General features: G+C 38.0%; 1 protein-coding gene and 2 long non-coding RNA genes across 6 annotated transcripts in view; all 3 read left to right on the top strand.

The window, feature by feature from the left end:
- Positions 1-1,037: 1,037 nt before the first annotated feature.
- LOC105357870 (uncharacterized) lies at positions 1,038-5,637 on the top strand. 3 transcript variants are annotated; one of them, XR_013659247.1, is made up of 12 exons: positions 1,038-1,161; positions 1,678-1,784; positions 1,926-1,995; positions 3,551-3,726; positions 3,803-3,890; positions 4,006-4,033; positions 4,175-4,596; positions 4,670-4,814; positions 4,897-4,979; positions 5,105-5,179; positions 5,249-5,380; positions 5,478-5,637. It is a non-coding gene; the product is annotated as an uncharacterized LOC105357870 (long non-coding RNA). The 3 variants fall into 3 exon arrangements; XR_013659249.1 differs by lacking the exon at positions 3,551-3,726 and having other exon boundaries at positions 1,041-1,161; XR_013659248.1 differs by lacking the exon at positions 1,038-1,161 and having other exon boundaries at positions 1,727-1,784; positions 1,880-1,995.
- A 1,729-nt stretch (positions 5,638-7,366) lies between these two features.
- LOC111948360 (uncharacterized) lies at positions 7,367-11,169 on the top strand. Of its 2 annotated transcripts, XR_002874349.2 has the most exons (5): positions 7,367-7,478; positions 7,551-7,632; positions 8,728-8,865; positions 9,285-9,414; positions 11,052-11,169. It is a non-coding gene; the product is annotated as an uncharacterized LOC111948360 (long non-coding RNA). The 2 variants fall into 2 exon arrangements; XR_002874348.2 differs by lacking the exon at positions 7,551-7,632 and having other exon boundaries at positions 7,380-7,478.
- A 7,399-nt stretch (positions 11,170-18,568) lies between these two features.
- Positions 18,569-27,851, top strand: part of epha5 (EPH receptor A5) — a 73,492-nt gene continuing 64,209 nt past the window's right edge. The window contains exons 1-2 of the mRNA XM_011481948.4: positions 18,569-18,974; positions 24,506-24,570. Of these exons, the coding sequence (XP_011480250.1) occupies positions 18,887-18,974; positions 24,506-24,570 (153 nt within the window). The 5' untranslated portion in view covers positions 18,569-18,886. The remainder of the gene's footprint in view (positions 18,975-24,505; positions 24,571-27,851) is intronic.

The following is a 27,851-nucleotide window of genomic DNA, read 5'->3' as shown; positions in this document are numbered from 1 at the left end:
CCATTTGTTTTGCGAATATTTGTGGGAAGCAATCCACATGTCTAGATGAGTGATTTTATACACCATCAGAGAGAAAAAGGAATGAAGGAATTCAATTATTTGGGAGTGTGCACTTGTCAGTAAGTTGCCTCATAAATGGTTCTGTTTTATTTAAACACATTATTCAGAATATTACTTTATTTAGAATATTGTGACCATTTGGTCAATAAAATGTTGTTACCAAAAGAAAACCTGTCCAATGTGCCAGGATTTCTTTTCATTTCTGTCCAGGTTCCCGAAACAGCCCCCATTTCTGTTTGATGACACCTTCTGAGTGACGCTACACGATATTCAAAGCCAAAATGTATTTGGAGAATACATGCCATTTGCTTTCTTGATATGTCCTCCTTTTCCATAGGACAGTATCTTTTTGATTTTCTGCCTTACCGTTCATGCTATTACGAAGGTTGTTAAAAAAACAGGATTCTTTATCTTTCCATCCAACCCAGTCTCATCCTAAAATGTGTAGTAGCTACATTTGTCCACATGGAAATGCGTGAGAGTTTTACAAAAACGCCCCCTAAACTGTGAGGGGGATACGTTTCATTTTTCTATTCATTTTCTACGAGCCTTCTCAGGATCACGTGACTTTGGAGGTTTGGCCTGCCGTGAGCAAAAAACATGGCGGATGCACGTTCATTTTTCGGTGGAATATCCCATAAAACAAGATATTTTGAGGACTAATTTTTATTTTGACAACATTTCTAGTGAGAAATATACCATTTTCTTTTAAAATATGCTTTCATTTTGGACATACAGTTTGTAGTTTGCTTGTTTCGTTCAACTTTTTCTCCCAAAGGCTCTGTTACGTTGGAGAAACACGTTAACTTTCATTCATATCTGCAGACGTGCGCGTGGGTCACGTGACTAATATGTTTCTCTTTTTTCCGCAGAAAATGCAATAAAATAGGAGTGATTGTGGACTAATTTATTTTTGAAAACATTTCTAGCAGTATATATCCCCTTTATTTTCGTAATATTGCAGACATGAAGTTGTTTGTTACGTTCAACTTTTCCTCAAAGGATCTGAAAGCGTCTGATCTTTTCCATTCATATATGCGGCTGACGTGGGTCACGTGACGTGCCTTTCTCTTTTTTTCCTGTGGAAAATCTCGTAAAAAGGTACGTTGCGATTTACTAATTTGTTTTATTTACATTTCTAGGAATCCGTGTATAGGTTTTCTCGTTCCGTGTTGCTGTTGCGGCGATCAGGCTTTGATTGACATGTGACAACAAACCGGAAAAATGTTGAGTTCAGGGACGGACCAAAGAGTTCTTTAAATTGATTTTTCTGCATTTTAATTTATTTACACTACGAGTCTAATGGTGTGTGATAAAAAAACTATAAATATTATGATAAATGAGATGAAACAATTATTTTGATGGAGTTTATAAAATATTAGGATCTATTATATTCTTTTTTCTTTAACTGTCAATTTTTTGACGTATCTCATATATTATAGTATTACAATGAAGTGCTCTAATTTATCTGTTAAAAAAGGTTTCATCACTGTTTCCTGTAGTAATTCTCAATAATGTTTTAAATAGGATATATTAAATAGGATATATTATCTAAAGTAAACAGGCTTTTAAGCCTTCAATTTGCCCCAATTGACATGAAGTGCGCATTTCGAAAAGCCAGTGAACGCAGCGTCATACGGGCACCCCCACCCCAATCCCCCGGAAACCCCCGGATGAACCCGCAGGAAGGCGCGCGGCTGAAGAACTTCTTGGACAGCTGGAAGGTGGGCGATGCTTTGAACTTTTCTCTTTAGAAATGTAATGTTTAGATTTGGGAAACCAGAGATGGGTTTTTAGTAAAAACGTGTTGTCTGTTTAGGATAAACGTTGAATGACGAGGCGTTTTTCCATCTTAAATTTAAAAGGCCGCAGCATCACGGTGAAGGCCTCTTCTGTAGAGGACGGGGGCGGAAACGTCACGTGGTCTCCGCAGAGGTAAGTTTCCTTTTGGGTCATTTAGCCAGAAACGGGGGTCTGCAGCCCTTTAAACAGCTAAGAGCCTTTATGTCTCACTGTCCAGAACTCAGTAGGACACACAAGGTGTCTCTTCAGCCTTTAGAAAATCAAACACTCATTTGCATTTGTTATTTTGGAAACTGGATAACTACTGGGGTTTACAAAGGTGCAGCTAAAACCGCCTCCAGGCTAACAGACACGCCCACTTTCTCAATGGAGCTAGTGGTGATGAGCAAAATGCTTTCATTGCACAATATTCACATCCATCTTTGCAAAAGTTTGGGTGGAAGAAACGCTGCCGACGCCGACTCTAGGTTGATGTCATGAAATAGGCGACACCCACAAGAAGAGAAAGGCGGAGCCTCAGAGATCGAGGAAATAGTTTATTCTAAATGGCTAGCATGGTATAGGCCCTCTAAATTGTGCGTATTGACCTCAAATTGATTTTTTTAGGGTACGTCGTCAGGTTTAAAAAAATTCTTCATAAATGCTGGAATTTCTTAAAATATTGTGCATCACCGCTTGATAGATTATTGAAGCATTATGGGTACTGTAGTCAGGAGCCTGGCATAGTAATACTTTGCTTCAACTGTTGAGTAGATCACCAAGTTGAGTAAAGTTTGACTTATCTGACTGTTTTGTTTTGCGTGATGCGCTGTGTCGTCTGAAAAATAGGATATTTGTTTGAATTAAAAACATTTTTATTTTTTGTCAGAGAACCGCAAAGGAGGGGTCAAGGAGCCACATGTGGCTGTGCAGCCTCAGGCTGCAGACCCCTGGTCTAAACAATTATGGCTGATTTGGCTGACCACATTTATTTATCCTAGCGTTGTCAACAAAGTTAAAGAGCCGCTCCAATGGAAGTCATGTTTTTAAGATCAAACATTTTTCTCTTTATTGAGAACATTAACAAAAATATAAACACATACACAATAATATAAGATTAAAACTGTTTCTGAGTATTTATTCAAATCTCAATGGATCAGGAGAAGATGAAACTGATTGTCTCAAAAAGCTTATAGTTGTGACGCTCTAACTGCCATGAATGGGCCAAAGTCTCTACTCCGCTCCAATTCTGATGCATCCACTTGCAGACAAATACCGGTAGATCCATTAATGTCCTGAGTTCCCTTGTCTGAGCTGGTATCTGGCTCAAAAGTGTACACATGGATAGCTCCAATGTTGCTCATTGATTTTTTTTTTTTTGCTATGCTAATGTCGGCTAGGGCTTGTGAGGTGCTATAAGCTAGCGGGAGAGAGAATCAACAAATGGTTTATGGGAAATTAGCAGAGGCAAACATCTGCACCACAGCTCTGAGGTGAAATTCTTATGAGCTGCTGTGCTGCAGAAAAATGTCTTAAAAAAACAAAATGATCGTAATTAAAAAAAACACTGGGAACGATTTTATAATAGCTAAAAATTCTGTTGGAGTGGGACTTAAAGTCCCACTCCAACAGAATGTCTGATTCCTGATTCTTGTATGTATGTATATACATAAAAGAACCTCATGTTTTTTTCCCTTTCCTCTCTCAGACTGGTCAGTTATTTGGAGACAACATGTACAAATAGTTCCTGGACTGATCTTCTGCTAACTTTGAGATGGAGAGGCTGTCAGGTTCATCTGTTTCAGGGTCCTGCATGCTCTCCCTCCATGTTGGCTGTAGCAGTGGATGGAACTTGCAAAATATACTGTTTTAGAGCCAACTGGGGTGTGTAAAATTCTTTTCCACCTACATTTTTGATGGTATAAATGTTTTTCTTATGTAAACTTTTCTGTTCTTTTAGGCTCAGTGGTTATTTGGAAGATGCGTTTTTGACCAAAAACACTGTGGTGACCTCCTTTGTGAACTGCATTCATGGGGAAATAGAATATGTAAGGTTATTTTCATGGCCTCTTCCTTAAGAAAATGAACATGCCTGCATATATGTTTTATTGTATTTTGTGTCATATCATCATGTTAATATACGACATTTATTTGTTTTGATAGAATCCTGGAGATGGGAGATGTGGAGCAGGTAAGTTTGTGGCAGCACCAGAGTCCTCCAAAAAGTCTTCTGGCAAAGTAAATGAGGAAGTATCGCAGTCTGCCATCGTGGAGTTTTGCTGAAAGGCCTGAACATGTTCCATCCATGCATCCATCTTCTTCCATTCATCAGGAACCAGGTTGTGAGGGCAGCAGTCTTAGCAAAGATGCCCACACTTCGCTCTCCTCCAGCTCCTCTTGGGGGACCCCGGGGCCAGCTGAGAGACGTAGTCTCCCCAGCGTGTCCTGGGTCTCCCTTAGTGAGACATGCATGGAACCCCCCCCCCAGGGAGGCGTCCTCCTCTGGATGTAGAGAGGAAGTGGCTCCACTTAGAGCTCTCCAGGTGAGCGAGCTTCCTGAACCTGTTCCGTTGAGATATTTTCATGAACCCCTTCTATTTGCAGAAACGGCTTTCTCCACAGACCGTGCAGTTCTTCTGCTCTGATGTAGTCTACGAGTTCTGATCGCATTTGGAGAAGGTTGTGGTTCTGTGTCCTGAGATGCAGGACCTGTTGAACATGTGTCCTTTTCAAGTTCACTCTTGGATGTGTGAGGTAATAATTGTCAACGGCTTATTTCTCATTATTCCTGTTGGAGTTTTTTTTCTAATCCCTTATGTTTCAAAAGTTTGCAAACATACATTTTGGTTGAAATGATGAGGATCCGAGGATGAAATCAAGAAGGGACAACATCAGGGAAAGGGACTGAACCGACTGCACAGCTTCCTCTCTTCAGCAGACACATGTTCCCAGTACATATGTGTCAAATATTGGTAAATACTCATTGAAGATGCATCCTTTTTGTGTAATTTGTTTTCTCAGTTTAATACATTTTGATCCTTTCTTTCTGCACAGACATCCTCGCCGTTCAGGCCGGTGGCTGGAACAAGCGGAAGTCAGAAAAGCTGGAGCAGACGTGACCAGAATGATACCTCCAGGTAAAGATCGTGGTAATGTTGTAGATAAATGTTGGCTTGTTTCTTTCATGTTACTCTCATGCTGTTGATGTGGAATATCTCTTGATTTCTTCAGTATTATTAATACATTAATTTCTTCCCACAAGGACCAATCAAAATGACCCAGAGAAAAACACTGAAGGGCTTTGTCTGAGCATCAGGAAAACAAGAATCAGCATATGGTAAAAATCATTTGTTACACTTTCTAAAGTTGTTGCATAACTGATCAAGCATGATGTGATGGATTGCAGGTTATGGTGCCATGGTGAAGAACTAAAGGCTCTATGATGTCATGCTGCTGACCAGACTGTGGTTGGTGAAGTCCAGCAGCACTTCGAGTCCTTGAAGTGTGGTTGAAGAGCTCTCCTCCCAGCTTTTGGAAGGTTCTGCCCAGCAAAGCCAGGGGGTTTCTGTTTGTGATCTGCATGGATGTCCAGGGCTTGTGGCATTTATGTGTTTTCCTCTTCATTTCATTCTCAGGCAGCACAGAGGCATTGATGGAGAGAGAACATGAGGGACTAATTGTCTGTTGAGGAGGAGACTTTCTGCAGTTCAAGCCCCAGCTCCACCCCTAAAAAAAGCCTTATATGAAGGAAAACCTCATTTCAACTTTGTACCAATAAATGAATTTTAATTGAAATGAGAGATTTTTTTCTGAACTGCACCAATGAAGGGTTTTTCAACCTAAATTTCAACAATTGCATTATTTTTTACCTCCGTTCAAGTTTCTGCAACACTAGCTAAACATTTCAGTGCTCACACCTGTGCTGAAGACACTTCTCATTTTAACTCAAACGTTTGGCCTTTGATTTGTATGTCCAACACCTTAGAATGAAACACTGACCTATTAAACTCATATAATGTGCTATGCATATCCAAATCCTTTGTCAGGGCACAGACTACATTTTAATTGTAGCAAGACTGAAGTAAAATGTAGCAAAATGACAATGAGTTATCTTAAATTAGGGGTAAATGACATGAGAAATTAAGAATATTAGAAATGTGGAGTGATATGTGTATCAGTATGTTAGCTGCAGGAAGGGTGCTGTCCTTGACACGTCCCTTTACTCAGACAGGATGACAGGTAGGGAAGGGGGTAGCCGATGATCTGCTCCAGTATCTTCAGCACAGAAGCTTCTGCTGCTCTTCTTCAGTTTGATCTGAGAGCCAGACCATGATACAGTTGGACTGGCTGAGCGGTAGGTTGCTAGCAGCTTCAGACGTGCTGATGTGCTTGTTGATAACGTCCTGGATGTTAGGAAACCAAGTTAGATCAGCTGAGATGGGCATGCCCAGGAAAGGGAAGCTGTGAACCCTCCTCTATGCCTACTAAAGTCCAAGATGACTTTCATGGTCTTTTATTTGCCGATCAGCCTTACACTATACAGTTTCCGCACTACAAAGTTCACCTCAGTGACCTTTCATAAGTCTTTGTTATTTGCAAGTTAATTACTTATATCCAAGACATGGAGATGTGCATGGTGGGTCCAGTATGAGCAGGATTTGGGAAATGGCAGTTGCCAAGAACTCACATGAAGTTTCAAGGTTTTTGCCTTTATTTGGAGGAAAAAAAGTTTTTGTCCTTTGTTTGTTGTGCAGAATTGCAAACCTAGAAAGAAATCAAGTTGAAAGAATTTATATAAATGTATTTGCCCTTCTTTTGACCCTTCTACATCATGAATATTTGGTGGCTGTTGCTTGGCGACTGTGAGATCTCTCCATAGGATTGACATTGGCTGGGCCTCTCCATGACCTTGATATGATTGTTCTTCAGCCATTCCTTGGTTGCCTTGGCTGTAGGTTCTAGGTCACTATCCTGTTGGAAGACCCATCCATGACTGATTTGAAGGGTCCTGGCTTAAGGATGGTAGGAAGTTCTCACTCAAGATTTTTCATTAATGGCTCCATCAACGTGGTGACGTAGCTTCCACCTCCATGTTTGACAGTGGTTAAGCTGTTCTTGGGGTCATAGGTAGCAATTCTCTTCCTCCAAACCAATGGTTGAGTTGATGCCAAAGAGCTCAGTTTTGAGCCAAACATTCCATTATGCAGAATAAACTGATAAAGCAAACCCTATTTTTCAGTGTGTGATTTTCATTTTTTCCTAAATCTTAGGACAATTTAGATGATAAAAGTAATAAATATATGAAAACAGTATAATACAGCAAATATGTAAATATTTGATGTGATGAACAATGCTTATCTGATTTAGACCCAACATGGAATATTTTTTGACACACACAAATCAAGTTGTGTTATTTACTGCTCGTAATTTAGACACAAATGATAGAAATGTTAGGTTTATATGCCAAAGAGGCCATGTGAAAATTTTAGTGCAAATACGCATGCGTGCGCGCCGTGCACATAAAGCCACCCCACCCCCACGTATCCGGGCGCCGGTCGGTGGGTGCTGGGCGTCAATAAAGGTAATCTGGTTGTCGCGCGTTCTGCATCTCTGCGCGAGCTAAAGAAGTCTCAAAGGTAAGAAATGTAAACACAAGAGGCAGTAATGAAAATACTTTATGATCATCTGAAAGTATTTTCATCTGACAGATGAATGCAGCTTTGTTATCACTGTAGAGCGGGGCTGAAAAATACGGCCTCCATCGAGAGACTGAACGTAACACGACTGCAGGTTACTATGATCATCATAGAAAAATGTATTAATTATTTGTTTCGACTGTATAGTTATTGTGGTGGAGCAGAGGAAGGGAGGTTTGTGAGAATCGGGGTTACATTAGCTAATGATTATGGCAGCGCTCGCGCCACCGCCGGTTTCCCGGCAAAAAAAAAGGAACAGTAATTTACTGATATATTAAAGTGTTATGATTGACCTATTTAGGGTTTTTCTCCAAATTTACACAAAAAACGTTGTAACAACGATCATCTGGACTTGGTTTTGTAAATATTTTAAAACAGTCTCTGTCTCAGAGACCTGGACTGACTGACTCCTCCCCCTCACGTTCCAAACAGGAAGTACCTGCTGGCTCCAAGGAGCCAAAATCCTATAGACTTCTAAAGAGAAACAAACAGCTGTTAGTCAGTCATTCTATGGGTCAGATTAACCATTCTTGTTGTGATACCCTTTTCAACATGTTTTTGCTAATTCCAGTTATTTGTTTTACAAAACTGTTTCTTTATCACAAGTTATTCAAATTATAGACTGACCAACAGATGCCTAAGTAATAGCATGTGCCACCTTGAATGTTTGTTTGACAAATTCCACCAAGCTCACTTTCAGTGGAAGCAGTGTGGACTTTCAACAAGCTTACTCCTGATTGGCGACAGTAGTTGCCATAGAATTGATACTCAGATCAATCACTGTCAACTGGCTCCAACGTGGTGACGTCTTTATCACAGAGAAACGACGACAGAATTGAATTTTTATGATGGATCTGGAAGTAAATGGGTGACGTCACACTCGCTCAGACCTTTTCTCTGATCCAGTCAAACTGCTTTTTTACCAGTTTTATTCCAGAAATCATTTTGGACAAGAGGAAAGACATCTTCAGCTCAAAACCAAGTCTTCATGACCTTTTTTTTTATAACTTTTCTTTTTAAAATTCAGAAATAATAACCTGCACATTCTTACAAAACTGTTAGACTTCAATTGGTACCTTAATTTAATTGTAAAACTAACAACCATTGTCATTAATATGGCAATATTTTCCCCAAATCTTATCAGAATGTGGAACTGGAGACATAAAAATTCTGCTTTTCCTATTTTCAGCTGAATCTGCCACGAGGCTCGACAACTTCTTGCATCAACTGTGATCGCTGTGGCCGCCAAAACATCCAAATGTAAGGCGGGCTACAAAGATTTCAGGCCAAAAGAGAACGCCTCACATGTGATGAAGTGTCTGTATTGGTATGTATTTACCATCTGTGACTCAGAGTCATTAACCAATTGTTGATCTGTTCACAGTGTTATATGATAATTTAAATTTTGACGATGACGATACAAAAATTGCTGCCAAACCTGCCAAAAAGTCCCGCCTCTTACCACACACATGTTGTGCCCCCTAAGGTGCCCTAAATTACCTGATCAAGCACAAACGTGCTTTGCCTGGATGAAGGCCTTGTATCAGGTATACTGGTAATAATAATTTTACATTCACCTCAGTCTGTTGTTGTTCCTCATTATTCATGGAAGCTTGATGACACAACATCTTCAATCTGCTTGAACTCTAGTTTGATTAGAAACTTTCATTTGTGAACCGTCAGCAGATCTGGTCATGTCTCACCAAAACAACCACACTAATCATTTCATCATTTTCATCCATTAAGGTTGGAAAAACCAGCAGCCCTCCAGTGCTTCAGCCGTCCAACCATCAACCGTTTCAGACATCCATCCTCCCACCACTTCAGCCCCACAGCCGTCCACCAGTGTGCCAACTCCGGACATTTTACTATCCTGGTACATTCTTATTTTTCTGCACAGTTAGCAAAAATGATATGTTTTTTAGATATTCCTGTGTTTTTTTATCCTCAACAAATGTTTCTCCAAAGAAATATGAAAATACAGAATAATTCATCTGGTGGTTATTTTTACACTTTTCCTCAAATCTTTAATAAGAAAAAAATAATTCAGTTCAAGTTTACTTGTGCTTCTCTTTTTAATGGGCATTACAGTTGATATAAAACATATAACATGCAATTAAAATGCTTTGTAGTTAAAAACATTTTACACACTATTAAAAGATTCTATAAAATATTATTTAAATAAAAAAGGATTCCTTTCCAAGAAAATGTTGACTACCGTATATCTTCCCATAGTAGCCCTGGCGTTTATTCCATCACAGACAGAACAGTGATGGTTAATGGGTTTATTTTGCAGCAAAACTTCATCAAGAAATGCAGACAAACATCAGCAGATGAACATTTCAGGATTTATTCAAATGATGAGAACATTGGATTGTGTTCTGATCAGCACTGGCTGTTGACGTTTCTTTTCTCCTTGAAGCATCAGCCTCCGTATCAAAAATCATGTTGGTTGTCATGAGGATCTCTTTCCTGGAGACACGCCCACCTTTCCGTCTTTGTGCAATAATTCATGTTCAAACCAGTTCTTCTAAGTTGTCGCTTTTCTTTGCATTTCCACCAGTAAAAAGTAATACGACAAAATACTTGCAGAATTTGTAAAGATTTGGATTTTGTATTATTAATTTGCCTTTTTTAGTCTTTTATTATAAAATAACTATGCATTATTACTTTATTTTAACTAACACATTTATCTTAGTTTACAGTAGTCCTCTTAAACATCTCTTAAACAAGTTTACACTTTTCATCTTTCAGAATGCAGCGGTGTGATTGGAGGAAAAGATTAATATGCAATGAGGACATTTAAAGAAAAAAGGAGCAGTTTTTATTTTACATTATTACTATTTTAAAGTAGAAGTCTAATGTATATAAATGCTTTTTTATTAATTTGTTTGGCATATTTACTGTGTTAGAGTTCTGATGATTGTTTTGAGTGGTAAACGTTTTTATTTTATTTATGAAACCCAGATGGAGTTAATGGAGTGCTAGTCATGTTTTATGTTGTATATATTATTAATGAATTAATTTATTTATTTTGAAGTGCCTATTTGCAAGTAAAGAAGGCGGGGTTAAGGTTAAAATACGTACGGACAATCCAGCAACATGCCTCTTCAACATGAATTTCCATCAGTTTTTTTGCTTGGTCGCAAATAAATAAGTCCAAATAATAATCAGCCTAATTTGTTTTTTTGTTTATTTAAAATTATATAAATATTTTCTAATTTTCTTTGTCAATAAAAGGACAAAAGGGGTAGATGATGGATGCATGTCCAAGTTTTATTATTCATGTTCTACAAGTTGTTAGATATTGATTATTTGATGCTTTTGTGCTATGCGTTAAAAATCAATGTAATATTGTAATTATTCATAAATATTTGAATAATACTAATATTTCCTACAAAGGATAATTGACACTAATCGAATTAAAAACAGTCGTCCTGTAAGCACTGAGTGAACAAACTGTAACCCATTGTCTATCACTGTTTGATTGAACCTTCTTTACTTTTCTTGCAGGGGGGGGTCATGGCCTCTACGCTGGATTCCAAAAAAGAGACAAAAAAAACCCGCCCTCAACCCCCACTCTTAGTCAGACGTGTTTATTTTTTTATTTACAATAATAAATAATATACTATGTACATTTATTTTGTTTTACTTTTTTATACTTAGTTTCCTTATTTCCTATAATATTTATTAGTAGTTGTTGTTTGTTGATGTTAGTTCTTTTTAGCCCCTTTTATGTTAAAATAGACGTAAATGATCCAGATGCTGACATTCTAATATGTAGACAGATTTATGAATGAATTATTCTCAACAGAAGTTCAACACTATTGTGGTAGCAGTCTGACTGTTTTACTGTTTAGTTTTACTGCAATCTGTCGTGCCTCACCCACTGTCCATCCCATAAAAAAAAAACAATTCTACATCATTAACCTTTTATTATTTTTATTCATATGGCACATTCATAAATACAAAGTTAGAAATTATACCCCCCATTTTTCTATCTTTATCAATGAGTTCAAACAAAACATGAACACAATAAGAAACTCTGACCATAAGAAAGCATTTAAAACATTCAATCTGTGCATCAGTTTCAATGTTTTTGTGAAAAATTTCATAATAATCCTCTGGTTTGTTTCTTTCTGGTTGCTGTTGGGAATTGTTGTTTTGAATTGTTACAGTCAAAGTTTGTATAAAAAACAACTGCAATCTGTCATGCGACATGATACCTGCAAAACAAAAAGTTTGCATTAATAATGGAAACATTAATTTCTGTAAAAAAAATAAAAATAAACACCTGTTTGTCGCTGGGCTTATTTTTAGAACTTAACCTTCCCGATAAACGTGGGACCAATCACAAAACCAGTTTAGAGCCAAACGTCTTTTTTTTTATTATTTACAGTGTATTTCTAAACTCAACTAGTTGATGTTGAAAAAATACACTTGCATGGACGTTACGACAGAGTACATGAGTCCCTAGAAATGTCATTAAACGTAAATATTAAACCTCAGACGATCTTATTTTACGAGATTTTTCCACAGGAAAAAAAAGAAACTCGCGTCACATGACCCCGCGTCAGCCCACAGATATGATGGAAAAGATCAGACATTGTACACAGCATTTAGACTTGTAGTGTGAATACTTTAACATGTAAAAGATTATCGAATAAAAAAATCGCTAAGTAAATTTAGAGAACTCTCCAGTCCGTTCCTGAACAACATTCTTCCGGTTTGTTTAAATGTCCTTCAAAGTCGCAACAACACAGCATGAAACCTATACACGGGTCCGTAAATGTAAATAAAAATAATTAATAAATAGCAACGTACCTTTTCACGAGATCTTCTATATGAAAAAAGAGAAACTCACGTCACGTCACGTGACCCACGTCAGGCTGCATATATTTATGGAAAAGATCAAACGCGTTCAGATCCTTTGAGGAAAAGTTGAACGAAACAAACAAACAACGAACTGCATGTCTGCAATGAATGGATATTATGAAAATAAAAGGGATATATACTGCTAGAAATGTTTTCAAAAATAAATTAGTCCACAATCACTCCTATTTTATGGCATTTTCTGCGGAAAAAAAGAGAAACATATTAGTCACGTGACCCACGCGCACGTCTGCAGGTATGAATGAAAGTTAACGTGTTTCTCGAACGTAACAGAGCCTTTGGGAGAAAAAGTTGAACGAAACAAGCAAACTACAAACTGTATGTACAAAATGAAAGCATATTTTAAAAGAAAATGGTATATTTCTCACTAGAAATGTTGTCAAAATAAAAATTAGTCCTCAAAATATCTTGTTTTATGGGATATTCCACCGAAAAATGAACGTGCATCCGCCATGTTTTTTGCTCACGGCAGGCCAAACCTCCAAAGTCACGTGATCCTGAGAAGGCTCGTAGAAAATGAATAGAAAAATGAAACGTATCCGCCTCACAGTTTTGGGGGCGTTTTTGTAAAACTCTCACGCATTTCCATGTGGACAAATGTAGCTACTACACATTTTAGGATGAGACTGGGTTGTTCCATCTGCCATGCATTACTGAAAAAAAAAAAATGGGTGAAGTAACACCACTTTGAAAAAGATCCCCAATGGCTGATATTGAAGATGGTAAGTAGGTGGATTTTTCTAACACTCCTTCATAAAATGTATTACAGATTTCAACCAGCACCTCCAGTAGACAACAACCGTTTTTGGCAAAACAGAACCACCTCCACACCTGCTGTCAGGTTTCATCAGACACCTATGTCTACAATGCACCAATGCCCAGGCTTTGCACGTTTAATTTTGTTTGGTGAAGATCTTCTATTGTTTATTGGACATAAAAACACAGTTAATAAAGTGAAGATGCTAAAAAATGTTTTGGCAAAAATAAAAGCTGAGAATCTGTGAAACTATAAGTGGAGCTGTTGGTTACGTGTCGGTGGAGGATAAATAAATCCTGGGAATGTATGTGTGCGCCAAAGCGCAGTCTGTTTGCATATGTGAAGAGCGTGGGAAGTGTCAGCAGTAAAAGAATATTACCCTGAACCAGACAGCGATCAAATAACCTAATTATAGCATATAGAGATTAAAAGGGGGGAAATGTCACAAATCTCAAAACATAAGAAAAAGAAACATGATAACATGTTTATCTTTCACTAATATTTTACTGTTACTATTACTACTACTACTAAAAAAAAAAAAAAAAAAAAAAAAAATACTACAAATATAAATTAAATATTCCTTCAGGGGCCATTGTATCATAAAGAAACAATTCAGAGAGAAATTCTTATAGATAAAAAAAAAACATTGAGAAACCTGAGTGGCCAATGATTTCTCAATTTGTTTCCAGAAAGTCTAATTAGGGAAAGTGTCCTGAAAGACTTAATTCTTATTCCTGTTAGATTTTAGCCACAGCCTTTCTTTGCTTTTTATGGCTGTCTTTTATTGTTGTTGCTTTTAATCTAATGTGTTGATGACTTTAAATTATTTTAACTAATATTTATATGTCTTATATGTCAAGCACCTTGTGTTCGACAGTATGTTAATGAAAAGTGCTGTATAAATAATGGGATTGATTGATCGATTGAGCCAGAATAAACTGAATCTGCTTAGACTTTTCCTCTTCAGACACCAGAATAAGCAAAAAATGGTTAACTGTAACCCCTACAAACATACATTTGAAATTGAATAGAATAGTTTTGCCCAATTGTTGATTATATTTGTAACGTAGGGCTGCACAGTGCTGTAGTGGTTAGCACTCTTGTCTTGCAGCAAAAAAGCCCTGCTTTTTCAGTGTGGAGTTTGCATGTTCTTCTTGTGAACGCATGGGTTTTCTCCAGGCACTCTGGTTTCCTTCCACAGCCCAAAAAAATGCTTCACAAGTTATCGGGGTATCTAAATTGTCCCAGTGAATGCGTGTTTGTGTGGCCAGACTTGTCACCCACTTTCACTAAACAGCAGGCGAGACAGGCTCCAGCAGCTCCTTTGCCCTGAAAGGGATTGAGAGGGTTCAGAACAAAATAAAGAAATAAATAAACAACAGCATTCAATGGACAAGCCCAGACTCCCAACCGCCCTGAGTTCCGCAGGTAGACATTTTTACAAATTGCATAAAATTAGCAGAATTCCTTCCATGGATGTCAGAGGAGCAACTTTTTGACATCGGGGAGAAGACGCTGCAATCACTTCTATTTACTGCAGACATGACCTCCACTGGCCCTGCAACAGACTGGCGACTTGTCCAGGGTGTACCCCGCCATTGCCCAACAGTGACCGGGACAGGCTCCAGCAACCCCATGACCCTGAAAGGGACATGGCAGGTTAAGAACATGGATGAATGAACTCCACTGTGCTCCATGAGACTTTTTCCCCCCATTTCATTCTGTCTGCATCCAAAATACACTGGTGAAGGTTGTTTTATGAGCTACAGAATTGCAAGATTATAAGACAAGCTTTCAAATGGCAAAAACAAGTAAGCTGAGATGGTTCTTCGTTGTTAACATCAATCAACTTTAGAAAACAGGGTAAAAAAATCTTTTTTTTACAGATATAATTACAATTATGACTATGTATACACTGAAAACTCCAGAACTCCAGAACTTCTTGATATGTGCTTTTTTTTTCAAGGGGTCATCCTGCATTTATCTAATAGCCTCAAACAAAGCAGAACTGCTTTGGGTGAACCTAAAAACCAAAAGCACCCAGCACGTAACCAGGATTCATTACCATTCTGCTGTTTCAGAATAAACTGGAAAACAGAGTGACAGCATGGCAAACCTACATGTGTCAAACATTATGGAATCTGATGGGACCTCCTTTACTTTTATTCTGGAACAGTTTGTTTAGCTGCAATGTAGCTTCATTGAGGAGTCTGTTCTTGACAATGTGTCTCACCCATTGGATGACATTAGACATAAATATTCTGACTACAATGCAGGCTTTTAAAGATCTAAACCTGTTGTGCATCATACCAAAATAAAAGAAAGAAACCCAGCTGATCAGCTGTAACCATTCAAAGATAAATACATGCACAAAAAGTGATTCTAAAAAGTAAACATACCCATAAAGATAGCCTACTTGTGCTTCAGTTCTTCTTTGCACATCATCACTTTTGGCTTGAATGCTAAACATGGTTACATTGAAAGACAATACTCCACAGATTCCAAAGACACCTGTCAGACAGAAAGTAGGAAAATTATGGGCAAAAGTGTTACAAGAAATATAATGGTGGGGTCAAAATATCTGGAAGAACATCAATTCACAGGATGTTTTTATCCTTTGCAATCCAGAAAAATAAAATCATTTTTGCATAGATCATGGTCAATGCAGCCACAAGAAAGTAGAATTCAATGCTCTTGTACGCCAGTCCCAAGTCCATGTGGGAGGGGCGTCCGATACAATGCCAAAGCTAAATCAAATATACGAATCACAAACAGATTTTATATATTGGATCAGTCATGCAGCAAGTTTACAACCGCCATAGATGATGTTGGAGTGTTGGCCTGCAGGATGTCGGTGGATATTGAACAATTGTTGGTTGTAGGAGAAGAACAGGAAGTTTGTGTTTGCAGGCAAAGAGAAAAGGAAAGGCTTGAGAGTAGGACTTAAGCTATGTTCACACCACCCTCAGATACGCACGTCTACTTTCCCAATTAAAAGTCTATGTAAACACGTGTATATGCATGTGTTTCAGGCTACCGCACTCTAATGTAGATACTTACATTTTTAAGACCGTTTTCAGGCTCCATGTACAAAACACGTGGCTACTGAATGGACATTGAAAGTTAAACCATGTCGAACTTTGAAAATTAGGGACTTGGATTTCTCACTGAAAATCTTGCAAGATTTGCACCGCTTCGACGTTTGGCACCAAGCCTCTCCCTCCAGTGGCTGGTAAACATGGTTTAGTAAAAACTAGTAAAAGAAAGAAAAGAAGACCCCCTCTCTGCTTGGTTAATGTGAATGCCATGGGCTCTTTGCATTTTCAAGAACCTACATTTAGCGTGTTCTTGAACACTTGTCATATGCCTTGAGAATGGAAACTTTGACAGTACAGTAAGATCTTTGACAAGGAAAACTAAAGGGTTGGCTGACATGATGGACAGAAGAGAAGTGGATTTCCTGTGTGCTCAGGGGACCAGATGGAAAGAGAGCAAGGCTTATGGATTGGGAGCAGGTTGTTTTATCATGGTGTTAAGAGAAACAGAGGGATACTGAAAGAGTTACTCATCACATGAGGCTGTTCTAATTCATGGAATATTTGCTTTCATTTTATGTTATATCTTAAATATTTATCAATAATAGTTATACATTTTCATAGTTGGAGAGACATATCAGGGAAAACTTTGACCCAATCCGAATTACCCCCCCCCCCCCCCTCTCACTCCTATTGCTCCAATTGTCGGGGCATTTGAAACTGTAGCGGTGTCCTAACTTGTTTTTTTTTCTTTTTAAGGAAGAATTGTAGTGACTCAGGGTTGGCGATCTCTCTGCCGGTAGAGTGATCTGCGTCGCAGGAGAAATGCATTCCTTGACGCTCTGAAGAACAAAGGGGATTCAGCTTTTGTTCAGTGTTTTTGAAGGGTTCCCCACCAATTGCCAAGAACACATTAAAGGGTTTTCTTAAAATTTCTAATTCTATGATTTTGATGAAGTCTTGTTACAGTTGTACAAAGGTCATTTTGCAAATTTCAATTAAAGCCTGGACATTTGACACTTTTTCTGTCTACTGTGCAGAATATATTAATATTTTAAATAAGTAACTGCATTAACAACCAAATTAAACCCCCTTAAGTTCCCACTCTGATCATCTTTTGATCTATTGTAAAAGTGTTCCCAGTGGTTTTTTTAAATTATGATTATGCTGTTTTAAGGCAAAAATCCAAAAACCTGTCCTGTCTTCTAGGGCATAGTTTCTGCAGAGCTGCAGTAGTTCTTCAGAAATTTGGCTTGCTGGCATGACTGTTGACGCTGAGTGAGCCAGCACTCATTTCTCTTTGTTCTCTTTGTTTACAGGCTTTCCCGCTAGCTTACAGCCCCTCACAACCCCAACGGAATATTTCTGGAGCAACAAAAATGGTGAGAAATAGTGGAGCCATCCAGCCGTACAGTCTGAGCTAGACTTTCCAGACGAGGAAAGTGAAGATGTACATGGATCTAGTGATCTACAAGGGGATGCATCAAAATGGAGCATGGAAGGGAGCTTTTGGCCTGCTGTATGTCTCTTTTACAAGATCTTTTTCGCTGAATGTCTCTTTTACAAGATTTTTTCCCTTGGCATTTTTTTTCTACTTCTGCTGATGCATAGTTTTAAAGAAATGATCAGATATTCAATTTCAATCTTAATTTTCGTTCTATGCGTCCCCCATCATCAAAAAAAATTCAAGTACATGTTAAAAACACAATTTTCATTTGAGTGGATCTTTAATCTCTGGGGTCACAGAGTTGCTGGAGCCTAAAAACTTTTAGTGAAAGAGGAGTTTACTTTACTTTACTTCATTTTACTTATGGATTGCCTTTGCAGGGCCACATAACCATACACTCATTCACACCTAGGAACAATTTAGAGTAAACAACTGACCTATAATGTATCTTTTTGGACTGTTTACAAGCCAGAGTCCCAGAGAAAAGTCACATACATCGGGGATTCATACAAACTCCACTCTGAGGAGTGCCAGTCGGGTATTGAACCAGGGCCTTTTTGCTGTGAGGCAAGAGAGCTAACCACACCATGCAGCCCAACAAAAATGAACACAACTCAGAAAGCGATTGATTTTTTGGGAGTGCAGTTTCGTGGAAACATCTGAGTTTAAACAACATGATGGGTTATTATTGGAAATCAAACTAAATTTTTGCTGCAACGGCTTCAAAGAAGCTTCAGTGTCTGCCTGATCCTGCTTTGGCTGCTCTTTTGGTGTCCAGATTCTATGTCCAACAGAAAGACACCCACGTCTGCATAATCTGACACCCTAAAAAAACTGTAACTTGAAAACTAATCACAGAGGCTGAACAGTTCCACTGTTACAATTGATTTCTTTTTAGGGATTCCACAGCAGCAGCAGCTACGGTGTTCACCTGTGGACCCACGATTGGAGATCCACGGAGCCTCTCTCCGCCCCCCGCCCCCCTGGCGCGCGCTGCCCGCCTCCTCCACACAGGAGCAGCGCACTGTCTCCTCCGCTCCTCATTCTCTGCTCGTGTCCGCAGCAGACCATGAGCGCCCGTCTCTGTGCGCAGAGGAGCTGCGACGCAGGTGGTTTTCCCGGGTCTCCCCGCTTCTTCATGCCGTCCTGCACTGTAGTCGTTTAGTGACAATCCGCTGCCGGATCCGTTTTTTTTTTTGTCCCTCCTGGATGCACCATGCAGGCTCGTTGGCGGGGTTGTGGCATTCGGCTGCTGGTTTGGAGCCTGGCTTTCCTCGGATCGTGGTGCATCCCTCCAAATGAAGGTAAACCTGCGAGCCTTCAGAGTAGACAGCCAACTTGGGGCTTTAGTGGAGTCTGATCGGTCAAAGACCTGCTGTCACTCCAGCAAAGCGCCGGTCCCAGGTGTAATCTCAGACTATGGCACGATGGGAGCGCGCGTGCACGAGCGTTTTGAGCAGGTAAATTAATGACAGCTGTGTTCTCTGTTCGGACATAGAAAAAGAGGACCTTTGAGCGCAAGCAGCCCTCTGTCTGTCAGATAACCAGATGAGGACATGGCCGACAGACGCGCAAAGACGGGGAAAAGAAAGAAATGAATAAAATAAGATCTCTGGATGAGTCTTAAAGGTTTTGAGGTTAAGTGAAAAAAATCCTCTCATCAATGCACCACAATGACCTTTAAAACAATGTGCAGATTATGTTAAATATCTATAGATGATTCTTGGTTAATGTCATTTACAAAAATCCTATTGAACACGAATTTACATTCCTTTATTTGTTAAAAAATAAAATGAACATTCAGATACTTATAGATCACTTATACTTGATAAAATAATACCAAAGACATTTACATTTATGGTTTTGATCAAATGTAATTGTCGGATTTTAAATAAATAAAACGAACAAGCCCTGCCAAATTTAAATTTTAAATAAGAACAGATAGTAGGGTTCCTTTGTATGATTTAATTTATATCATAATTTGTGGTTGACGATATGATTCCTAGTGATTTATAGTTGATATTCGTTCGTTTTGAATAATCTGACTGGATCCGATTCACTGACGTAAAAACAATCCAGGACATCTTTAGCCACACATTCAACCAGGGTAACCCAGAGATAAATACCGAACAGTGCAGGTGAAGCTTTCCACATTCCTTGGATTTCTTGCAAGATAATCAAGTGTGAATTAAATGTGTACAAACAAACAAGTAAACATGTATTCATATCAAATCCCTTCACATTTTAGTTTCATAAAGATCAGCCCACTTTTGTTTTTTTCACATCAAAATAATCCAAGCAGAACATTATTAAAACATTATACCACACTGTATATGGATGGTCACCTGTCTTTGCTAAATTCAAAGTTTGTCCACACATTTAAGTGCAACAATGCACTGATCATTGTTTGCTGCTATCACGTCTGTTGTCTGCTTGATGGCAATTGGTTGTTTTTACATTATAGTAAAAAAAAAAAGAAAACCTGTACCATACCTCAATCCAAATGGGATTTCATAGATTTCTTTTTTAATCTGTTTTATATGGTATAGTTTGATTCAATTAACATCAAACTTTAGACAGATGAATCTGGTTGAATAGTCGGAATATAAATTGATTAATCGATTATGTTTTACACTCCTAATAAACAAAACTAGTGTCAAATGATAACTTGAAAAAAGTGCATAAAATGTTGTTCCCAGCCTTTCTCTGCAGTCTAAACATTGTAATAGTTTCACATGAATTGTTTTGTTTGGAGCAACTAGACAGCAATATCCGGGAAAGAGGGAACATGCATCAATTTGCTTATTCTTCACATGACAGATTTATTTGGTCAGAGATAAGATCCACAAAGGTAACTCTTGATGTGTGGCCGTGGTGCACTAAGTGTTCCCAAGGGGAGGTCTGCAGGGCATCCTTCCTCCATACATAAAGCCCTGCCACATTGTGCAGGTTATGGCTTTTTTTCGTCTGGGTCCTGTGGATTAAATTACTTCACTGGGGGTTTGGGCATTCACTCCATTCTTAATAGGATAGGACACACCTCTTTCACAGCTCTATAAAAAGAGCCCAAATGCTCTTACTTACAAAAACAATTCAACTCCTCATGGGATTATTTTTATTTGTCCGAGAATACCAGTGCTTGATTTCCTATGCTGTTAAGCCCCAGCTAACCAGCAGGCTATGATTATATGATGATGAAATTAAATTCACATTTGAATCTTTATTTTTCTTGTTGTAAGTGTGAATCTTTCACATCAGACTGAAATCCCCTCTAACTTAGAGTTAGAAGCTGTTCAGCTACTTAAAATTCATTGTTTAAGGGGGAAATTTTGATTAATATGGTGCATATTTGCATTGTAATGTATAATTACATAATCTATGTGCATAATTGGAAATGAGAGCAAAGTCCATAATCGAACAAGCAAATTTTTTTCACTTCACTCGTTCTGTGTAACATTGATTCTTTGAGTGAAATAATTCAAAATGTCTGCAATGTTTAATTTTCTTTGTAAATCCAGATTCTTTTCTTAGTGACAGCCTGCAAAGAAACATGATATTTATTTGAATCTCAAAGAGTCATCCCACTGTCGTACAGTGGAATTTTTCTTTTTTAAATGTGCTTTGATTGATAAGTACAAGGAAACCAACATTTTGCCATGTTGATTTCTTTCTTTTCTCTCTTGAAACTAATTTTTCTCTCATTTAAATTGATCGATTTCAGAACTGGAGTGAATGCGGAGCCAGCTGCCTCACATCTGGTGTCTACCGATATTATTTTTGAAAAACGATACTGTTTATACAGGGAAAAATATAGCCTGGGTTACATCTCACACTGAAAGATTTTGAAAACCCATTAATTAACTTCTTGTTAGCCATAATCAAACGTTCTAGTTAACTGTAATATACTAGAAATGGGTTTGGGAGGAATTCTGGTGTGAGACTTCTATTTGTGTGTGTGCATGCATGTGTGTGTTTGTAGAAATGGCAGGCCATTAACCCCAGAGCAATCAAAGCAGGCATGTAAATGCCACGCTCAAATATCAGGAGGTACATTAAGGTAAAAAAAAAAGGAAATGTGTTGAAGGAATTGCATGTTGTGTGGCTCTAATAGAAAGACTCCTTTAAACATCACTCAGGTGAGTTGGAGGTAATGGCTGACAGTGTCAGCAGTGTGCAGTTAAAAATGAAAATGCAAAAAAACAGTTTCACGATAAGATTCCCAGAGCTGCAGATCCCCTTACTCTTCACCAGATTTAAACTTGTTGAAGTAACATCATTTAAGACCTTAACGTCCTTACATTCATGGCCAAGCTTTAACTTTTTTAGGTGATTTGATCCTCAGAGAGCGAAATATAGTGAAGGAGGCATTCTTTGTGATCTAGTTTAATATAACATATCTCGTCTTTATGGCCTAATTAGTTGTCTAATCGCCTCCTAAGGACATATTTTATTATTCTCTGCAGAGCAGTGGAGACAGGAAGATGAGGGGTGTGTGTGTGGGGAGGGGGTTCACAAGGACTATTTCTGCTGTTCAGCCAGCTTTTTCTTCCTATCCTGTTCTGTTTTAAAGCAGCTGTGTGCTTATTACCTGCTGCTGGTTATTGGACGATTGTCTTTGAAATTTTATAGTGTTTCTTATCTTAGTACTTGTACCTTTAGAGTAAATCATGCCACTGCTAGTGTGTATCATTAGACAGTTGTGTTTTTTGATAGGTAATTTAACCCTTTAACAAGGGAGATGTCACCGGCCACACCTAAAAAACACACATTTGACATACGGTCAACGGTCCTCGACTGCTTAATCAATCAACATGAATCGACTAATTCTGACGCGGCCAACAGTGGCTTTTCATATCGACTTTGCACCAATATGCAACGCATTCCTAACGTTGTGTAGGATAACAGTGCAAGACTGCTATTCTCCTTTTCATGACTCACTGGAACTATGTTGATTGCGTAAACAGTTGAAAAATAATAGAAAGAATGTAAGCACTGAAGCTTAAGCTTTGGTGTTAAAGGTTTAACATATAAATAGATTTTTAATGGGCTGTTTGTGTTGGTTGTTCACTTAAGTGAGGCTAACCTTTAAAAAACAAGAATTTACCCAGAATTCTTGCAAAACTATCCCAGAAAAAGGGATTTCTAGTGTCTACACTAAACCTCAACACAGGCATGTCCAAAGTCTGGCTTGTGTCTAAATTTCCACCACCTTGCAGGCTCCTTTCATAAAATGAATAATATGTGGCCGCCAGCACTTTTTACCAGCTGTGAGTATAATTTCTTGACTGCGGTTGGCCACATTACATTTTAAGCTATTGTAAACTTGTGGCAACACTGTCTGTGATCCTTCTGTGACCCTTTCATGCTCATTTCTAAAATGTTACCTCTAAGTAAGAAAGGAAAGTCGTCAGTGAGGGCCACCACTTCCAGGACGAGGGGAAAGTGGCACGTTTTTTCAGTGAAGTCTCAAACAACTGTGTCTGCCCTAATAGGTCAAGAGACCGTGGCTGATTTCAAGGACTTCAATGGCAAGAGGCAGACGAGACATGCCAACTATGACAAGCTAACTGAGAATAAATACAATTATTAAGATGTATTGTTTTTTACGAGAAGAAACGAAAAAATGGCATTGCAATAAAATATGTGTTAAATAGTTTATTTTAATTTAGTGATATTAAAATAGTTAAAAGAATGCAGGCCCAATGGTTGGCCATCACACATGTCTACTTCACCAAATCTGGCCCTCTTTACAAAAAGTTTGGACACTAAGCAGAAAAAAAGTGGGATCCCCTTTACTTTTTTTGGATTTATGGGATTGAGTGTATTGCTGTTATAGCGTTGCCAAATCTAATCACTTATCAGTGAAATGTTACCTCGGACTTTACCCTTTTATTGTTTGCACACACCTTTCATACTTTGAGTACATTAATATGACAGACAAAGCAAACTGAACATGGACTTGATAAAGTTCCAGGTGGTGTTTATAACCCTGCAGGGTGAGACAAACTAAAAGGAAAATTCTCTGCCATTATAAAAGGCGTCCATTATGTGGTAATAAGACTAATGAGGCTGGCCTTAAAAACTGCAGTGGAAGTTTGTTCGGACTCAGTCATCTGGAAACACTGCTTTTGCACATGTCAAATTCACTCAAGTCCTCACACCTGTCCCTTTCCTACATCCAAACACTCCTCAATGAAAACATGGGAAAAGTTTGTCTGCCTCTGACTTGCATTGAGCTGAAAACCAATTGAAGATAATGACAATGGACGATCTTGAAATCATGCTCACTCTGGTTTGACCTTCCAGGCAAGCAAAGGTCACAATTACCAGTAATATTTGTTTTTCTGTTGAAAACAGCTTTGTTGACTTATAAGATATAAAAAGGTCAGTTTGCACTGATATGGAAGGTAAACGACTGCACTGTTATCAGCATCAAGTGTTCAAAAGCGGTTTTGAGGAGTGAAATGGTAAAGTAATTTCACCTGATCGCATTCAAGTGAGCAGCAGAGCAGAGAGTTTTTTTTTTTAATGGACAAGTCTGAGTTACTTGTCTGGCTGTGGACCCTGATGCTCAAAGTTGGAGCTTCATAAAAAGAGCACAAATCAAAATTTTAGTTAATGGCTGTATTTGGGTTTTTGCTTTTGATTTACTTCCGTTTTGCGTCACAAAATATAAAAAAAAAATCTGAAAGGGATGATTGAAAGTCTCTTGGTTCAGCTTCATATTATAACAACAAATGGAAATATGTATTGCACAATAGTATCATTTATTTTTACTTGCTTTAATGTTGTATTTTACATACACAGCATTGTTTGTGTTTTTAATCTTTTGCAGTTAATCTGCTGGATTCCCGCTCTGTGATGGGAGACCTTGGATGGGTGGCTTACCCTAAGAATGGGGTGAGTGTGTCTTGCAAAAGTACATTATAAATTCCTTCAATTTCATCTATAATTTCCCAAAAGAAACCTATAAAAGTGTCACTTAGTATACTTTTTGCTTGTATGTTGCATTTTGATAGAAAGATTTATATTTGAATGAATACATTGTAGAAAACTTGGTTAGGGAGTCATCTTTATTTTGTTTGTGAGCATGTGGGGCTGAGCCTAAGCTGTGGAAGAAGCAAACGGCTTGGCTAACAAGTGTGTTGCAAACTTAAAAGAAGAAACTTTGAAATAAACACAAATAAAATGCTTCGAAAACTTGATTGATTCTAGCTTGAAAATTGAATAGAAATTAAGAAATGAACGTATTGATTATTAGATGATTACAGCTTCTTTCATTGCAGTTCCAGGAAGTTAGGGTTTGGGTGAAGCAGGGTTTTTCTGACATCAGGACCTACACTTTATTTTGTTAATCAGTCCTGCAGAGTACTGTTGAAATGACAGAGAGCTACGGTCATTACAACCAGATGTACTGACATGGGACTGAGGATAACACTTGTGTGAAGGACCTTGCAGATGCCATTAACCAGTGGTCCCCAACCTTTTTTCAGACCACCGACCAATTCCAGCATTCCTTAACATCCTCTATCAGCAATTGGTTTTATTTTTACACTAGATTCTGTGAAGGAACCAATACAATGAGGTATCTATTTTCTCTTAACCCATACCTGTCAAAGTTTTTGTGTGTGTGTGTGTGTGGGGGGGGGGGGGGGGGGGGGATTCAGTTTCTAGCTTCAGCCTCATCCGACTTTTAAAATGTAACGGAGAAATACTGTAGTGGACTCAGTTGTGGTGGGTGGCTGTTAGGGTTCCACTAAGTGTTCTGTGTTTCAGAGCTCAGTGAACGCACCACGCAGAGAGCTGTTGTGGGGGGTTCAGTAACCAGAAAAAATAAAGAAACTTAAAACAGATTATATCTTTGGAACTCTGCGTGGGAAAATTTTGCTCTGTTACTATACATTTTAAGTTTTTATTGTGTTTGATGTTTTTCGCCTTTAGGTTTTTATTGTGTTTTTTAAGTTTTCATTCACTTATTCGTTAAAATTATTTTTTAACAGTTTTATTATGTTTAGCTTGAAAGTATAGCGCTTTGTCTCAATTTCAAATAGTGTTGTAGCGCTTCATAAATATAGATGATAATGATTATGGTGTGTGGGAACAACTGTCACAATAAATCCATATTAGGAGTAAAGACTCCTGGTTTATGTTCAGTAAATGCAGATTTCTTTTATTTTGAAGTTGAAGGTTGTTTTTCTGTTTCCTCACTATTTTTTGCGAAAAGAAACTCTAAAATATGTTTGTGTTTTGTTTAACTTTGCTAGCTTGGGGGTTTCAATTTAGCACAACCACTTTGGATGTATTTTCGATACGTGACCGAACGACATGCATCAAGAATCAGTTGGGTGTGGTGGAGAGAATCCAGTAGTTTTCCAAAATAAAACTTCCCTCAGACGCAGATTATAAATGAACCGAAAAAATGTTTTTCTTTTCTCTACAGCTGGGTACCAACTGTCCCATAAACCAACCTCTAGCATTGACAACAAAAGCTTAAAGACAAGGACTTCATTATATTAAAAGGCCTATTGAACAATTAGACTAATTTCTGGATACATTGCAGATGGAATAGAGAAACTGAATCAATTCAGTCTGAACCTCGCTTCTGTCATCATCGGTTGTAATGATGCTTTTAACTCATTTTCTCAGGACAAAACATAGTTCAAAAGTTTAATTCATCTCAGTTGCTAATCAGCATCTGTCAAACTATAAAGATTAAAAAAAACACACAAAAAATGATCTCTTTCCTATGATTATATCTAAACATTGTCTTGACTGTGGCTCAAATCAATTGCTTGTCAGATAGTTGCAACTCATCTTCTCTTATTAACCAGAAGTCATGTATGTCCTCTAATATAATGAAGACCAGGTACTACATTTGTTTTATCAAGTTTAAAGGTGATTTCTTACATTGACTTCATGAATGAAATATTGAAAGTCACCGTAGAGCAGGCCAATCTTTAGTAGGATTCCAAAACGGAAGGCTCATTAGAAAAAGAGTTATTGGAGTTTGATGGAGTTAGAAAATGCAATTTTAGTATTAAAAAATGAATTTTTTAATTTCAAATCAATTGTTCTACGACTAGGGTGTTTAGAATTACTTATAAAAGAATTGCTTGACTGTTTTTTCAACTTTCGTCAGCAAAACTCCTTCATTCTTTATGGAGTTTTCTTTAAAAAAAAAACATTTGTGCATCTATTTGATGCGCACAAAAAGGCTGTATATAGTTTCAATCCATCTCTACAAATATGCAGATATGCCCAGTGGACCAATGGTGCTGACAACAGGGTTTTTTTTTAGCTTTGGGTATTCAAATCATGGCTCACTGTAGCTTTTCAGTATTTCGATGAAGGATAGTGCTGACAAAAGCAGACATATGTGCAGTCATATTAATGAAGGCTCAATTATAATGTGTGTTTTCAACAATCCATAGAGGAAGTAAGACATAATTAGACATTTTAAATCTCTGGTAATGATATTTCCATTAGCTGTTTGTGTTCACTTTATTAATGTTTTTATAGATTCAACTTGAAGTTTAACATGCAGCATAAACAGGCCTGTTAGACTAAATATTTAATATCCATTTTGGCATGTTAAATAATATTCATCGTTGTAGTTAGTCATTTAATTAATCTTCAGTGTTTGCACAATAGCACTCCATCTGCAGCTAACCCCCCCACACACACACTCCTTCACACTTCCAGTCATGGCTGAATAAGTCGTGGAGAAAGCACAGATAGTCTTCATTCGCCAGATGGTTCCTTTCATTCCTGGTGTGACTGTTCTTCCTCGCTGGCTCTCCTTCTCTCCCGTTTTCATTCAGCTTGTTTTTTTCTCCCCTTTCCTACTTTTTATATCCCTAAACATTTGCTTCCCTCCTCATCCCCATTTCATCTTATTCTTTTCATCATCTTGGCTTTTTTATCTCTCCATTACTTGTCGCTTCCTTCTGCTCTGTTTTTTTCAAATGTTGGATGTGCTTTGAAAAGTCCCTGAAGTATACGCTGAAACAAAAAGTGGTCAAAGAGGCGCCTTGTGAAGTATAAAATGCAGTAAATGACTAAACCTCTGGAAGATGCTTCAGTGAACTGAGAGGCAGCCATCGACTCTATGATTATCAGACAAATGTTTTAAATTAGATCCCTGATTGATAGATTCAACAATATTTCAGTCTTTTTCTTAA

This window comes from Oryzias latipes, chromosome 12 (genome assembly GCF_053564925.1).
Source record: "Oryzias latipes strain Hd-rR chromosome 12, Olatipes_Hd-rR_3.1".
Lineage (NCBI taxonomy): Eukaryota > Metazoa > Chordata > Actinopteri > Beloniformes > Adrianichthyidae > Oryzias > Oryzias latipes.
Note: the sequence above shows the minus strand (reverse complement) of the source record. Positions and strands in the feature narration are given on the sequence as shown.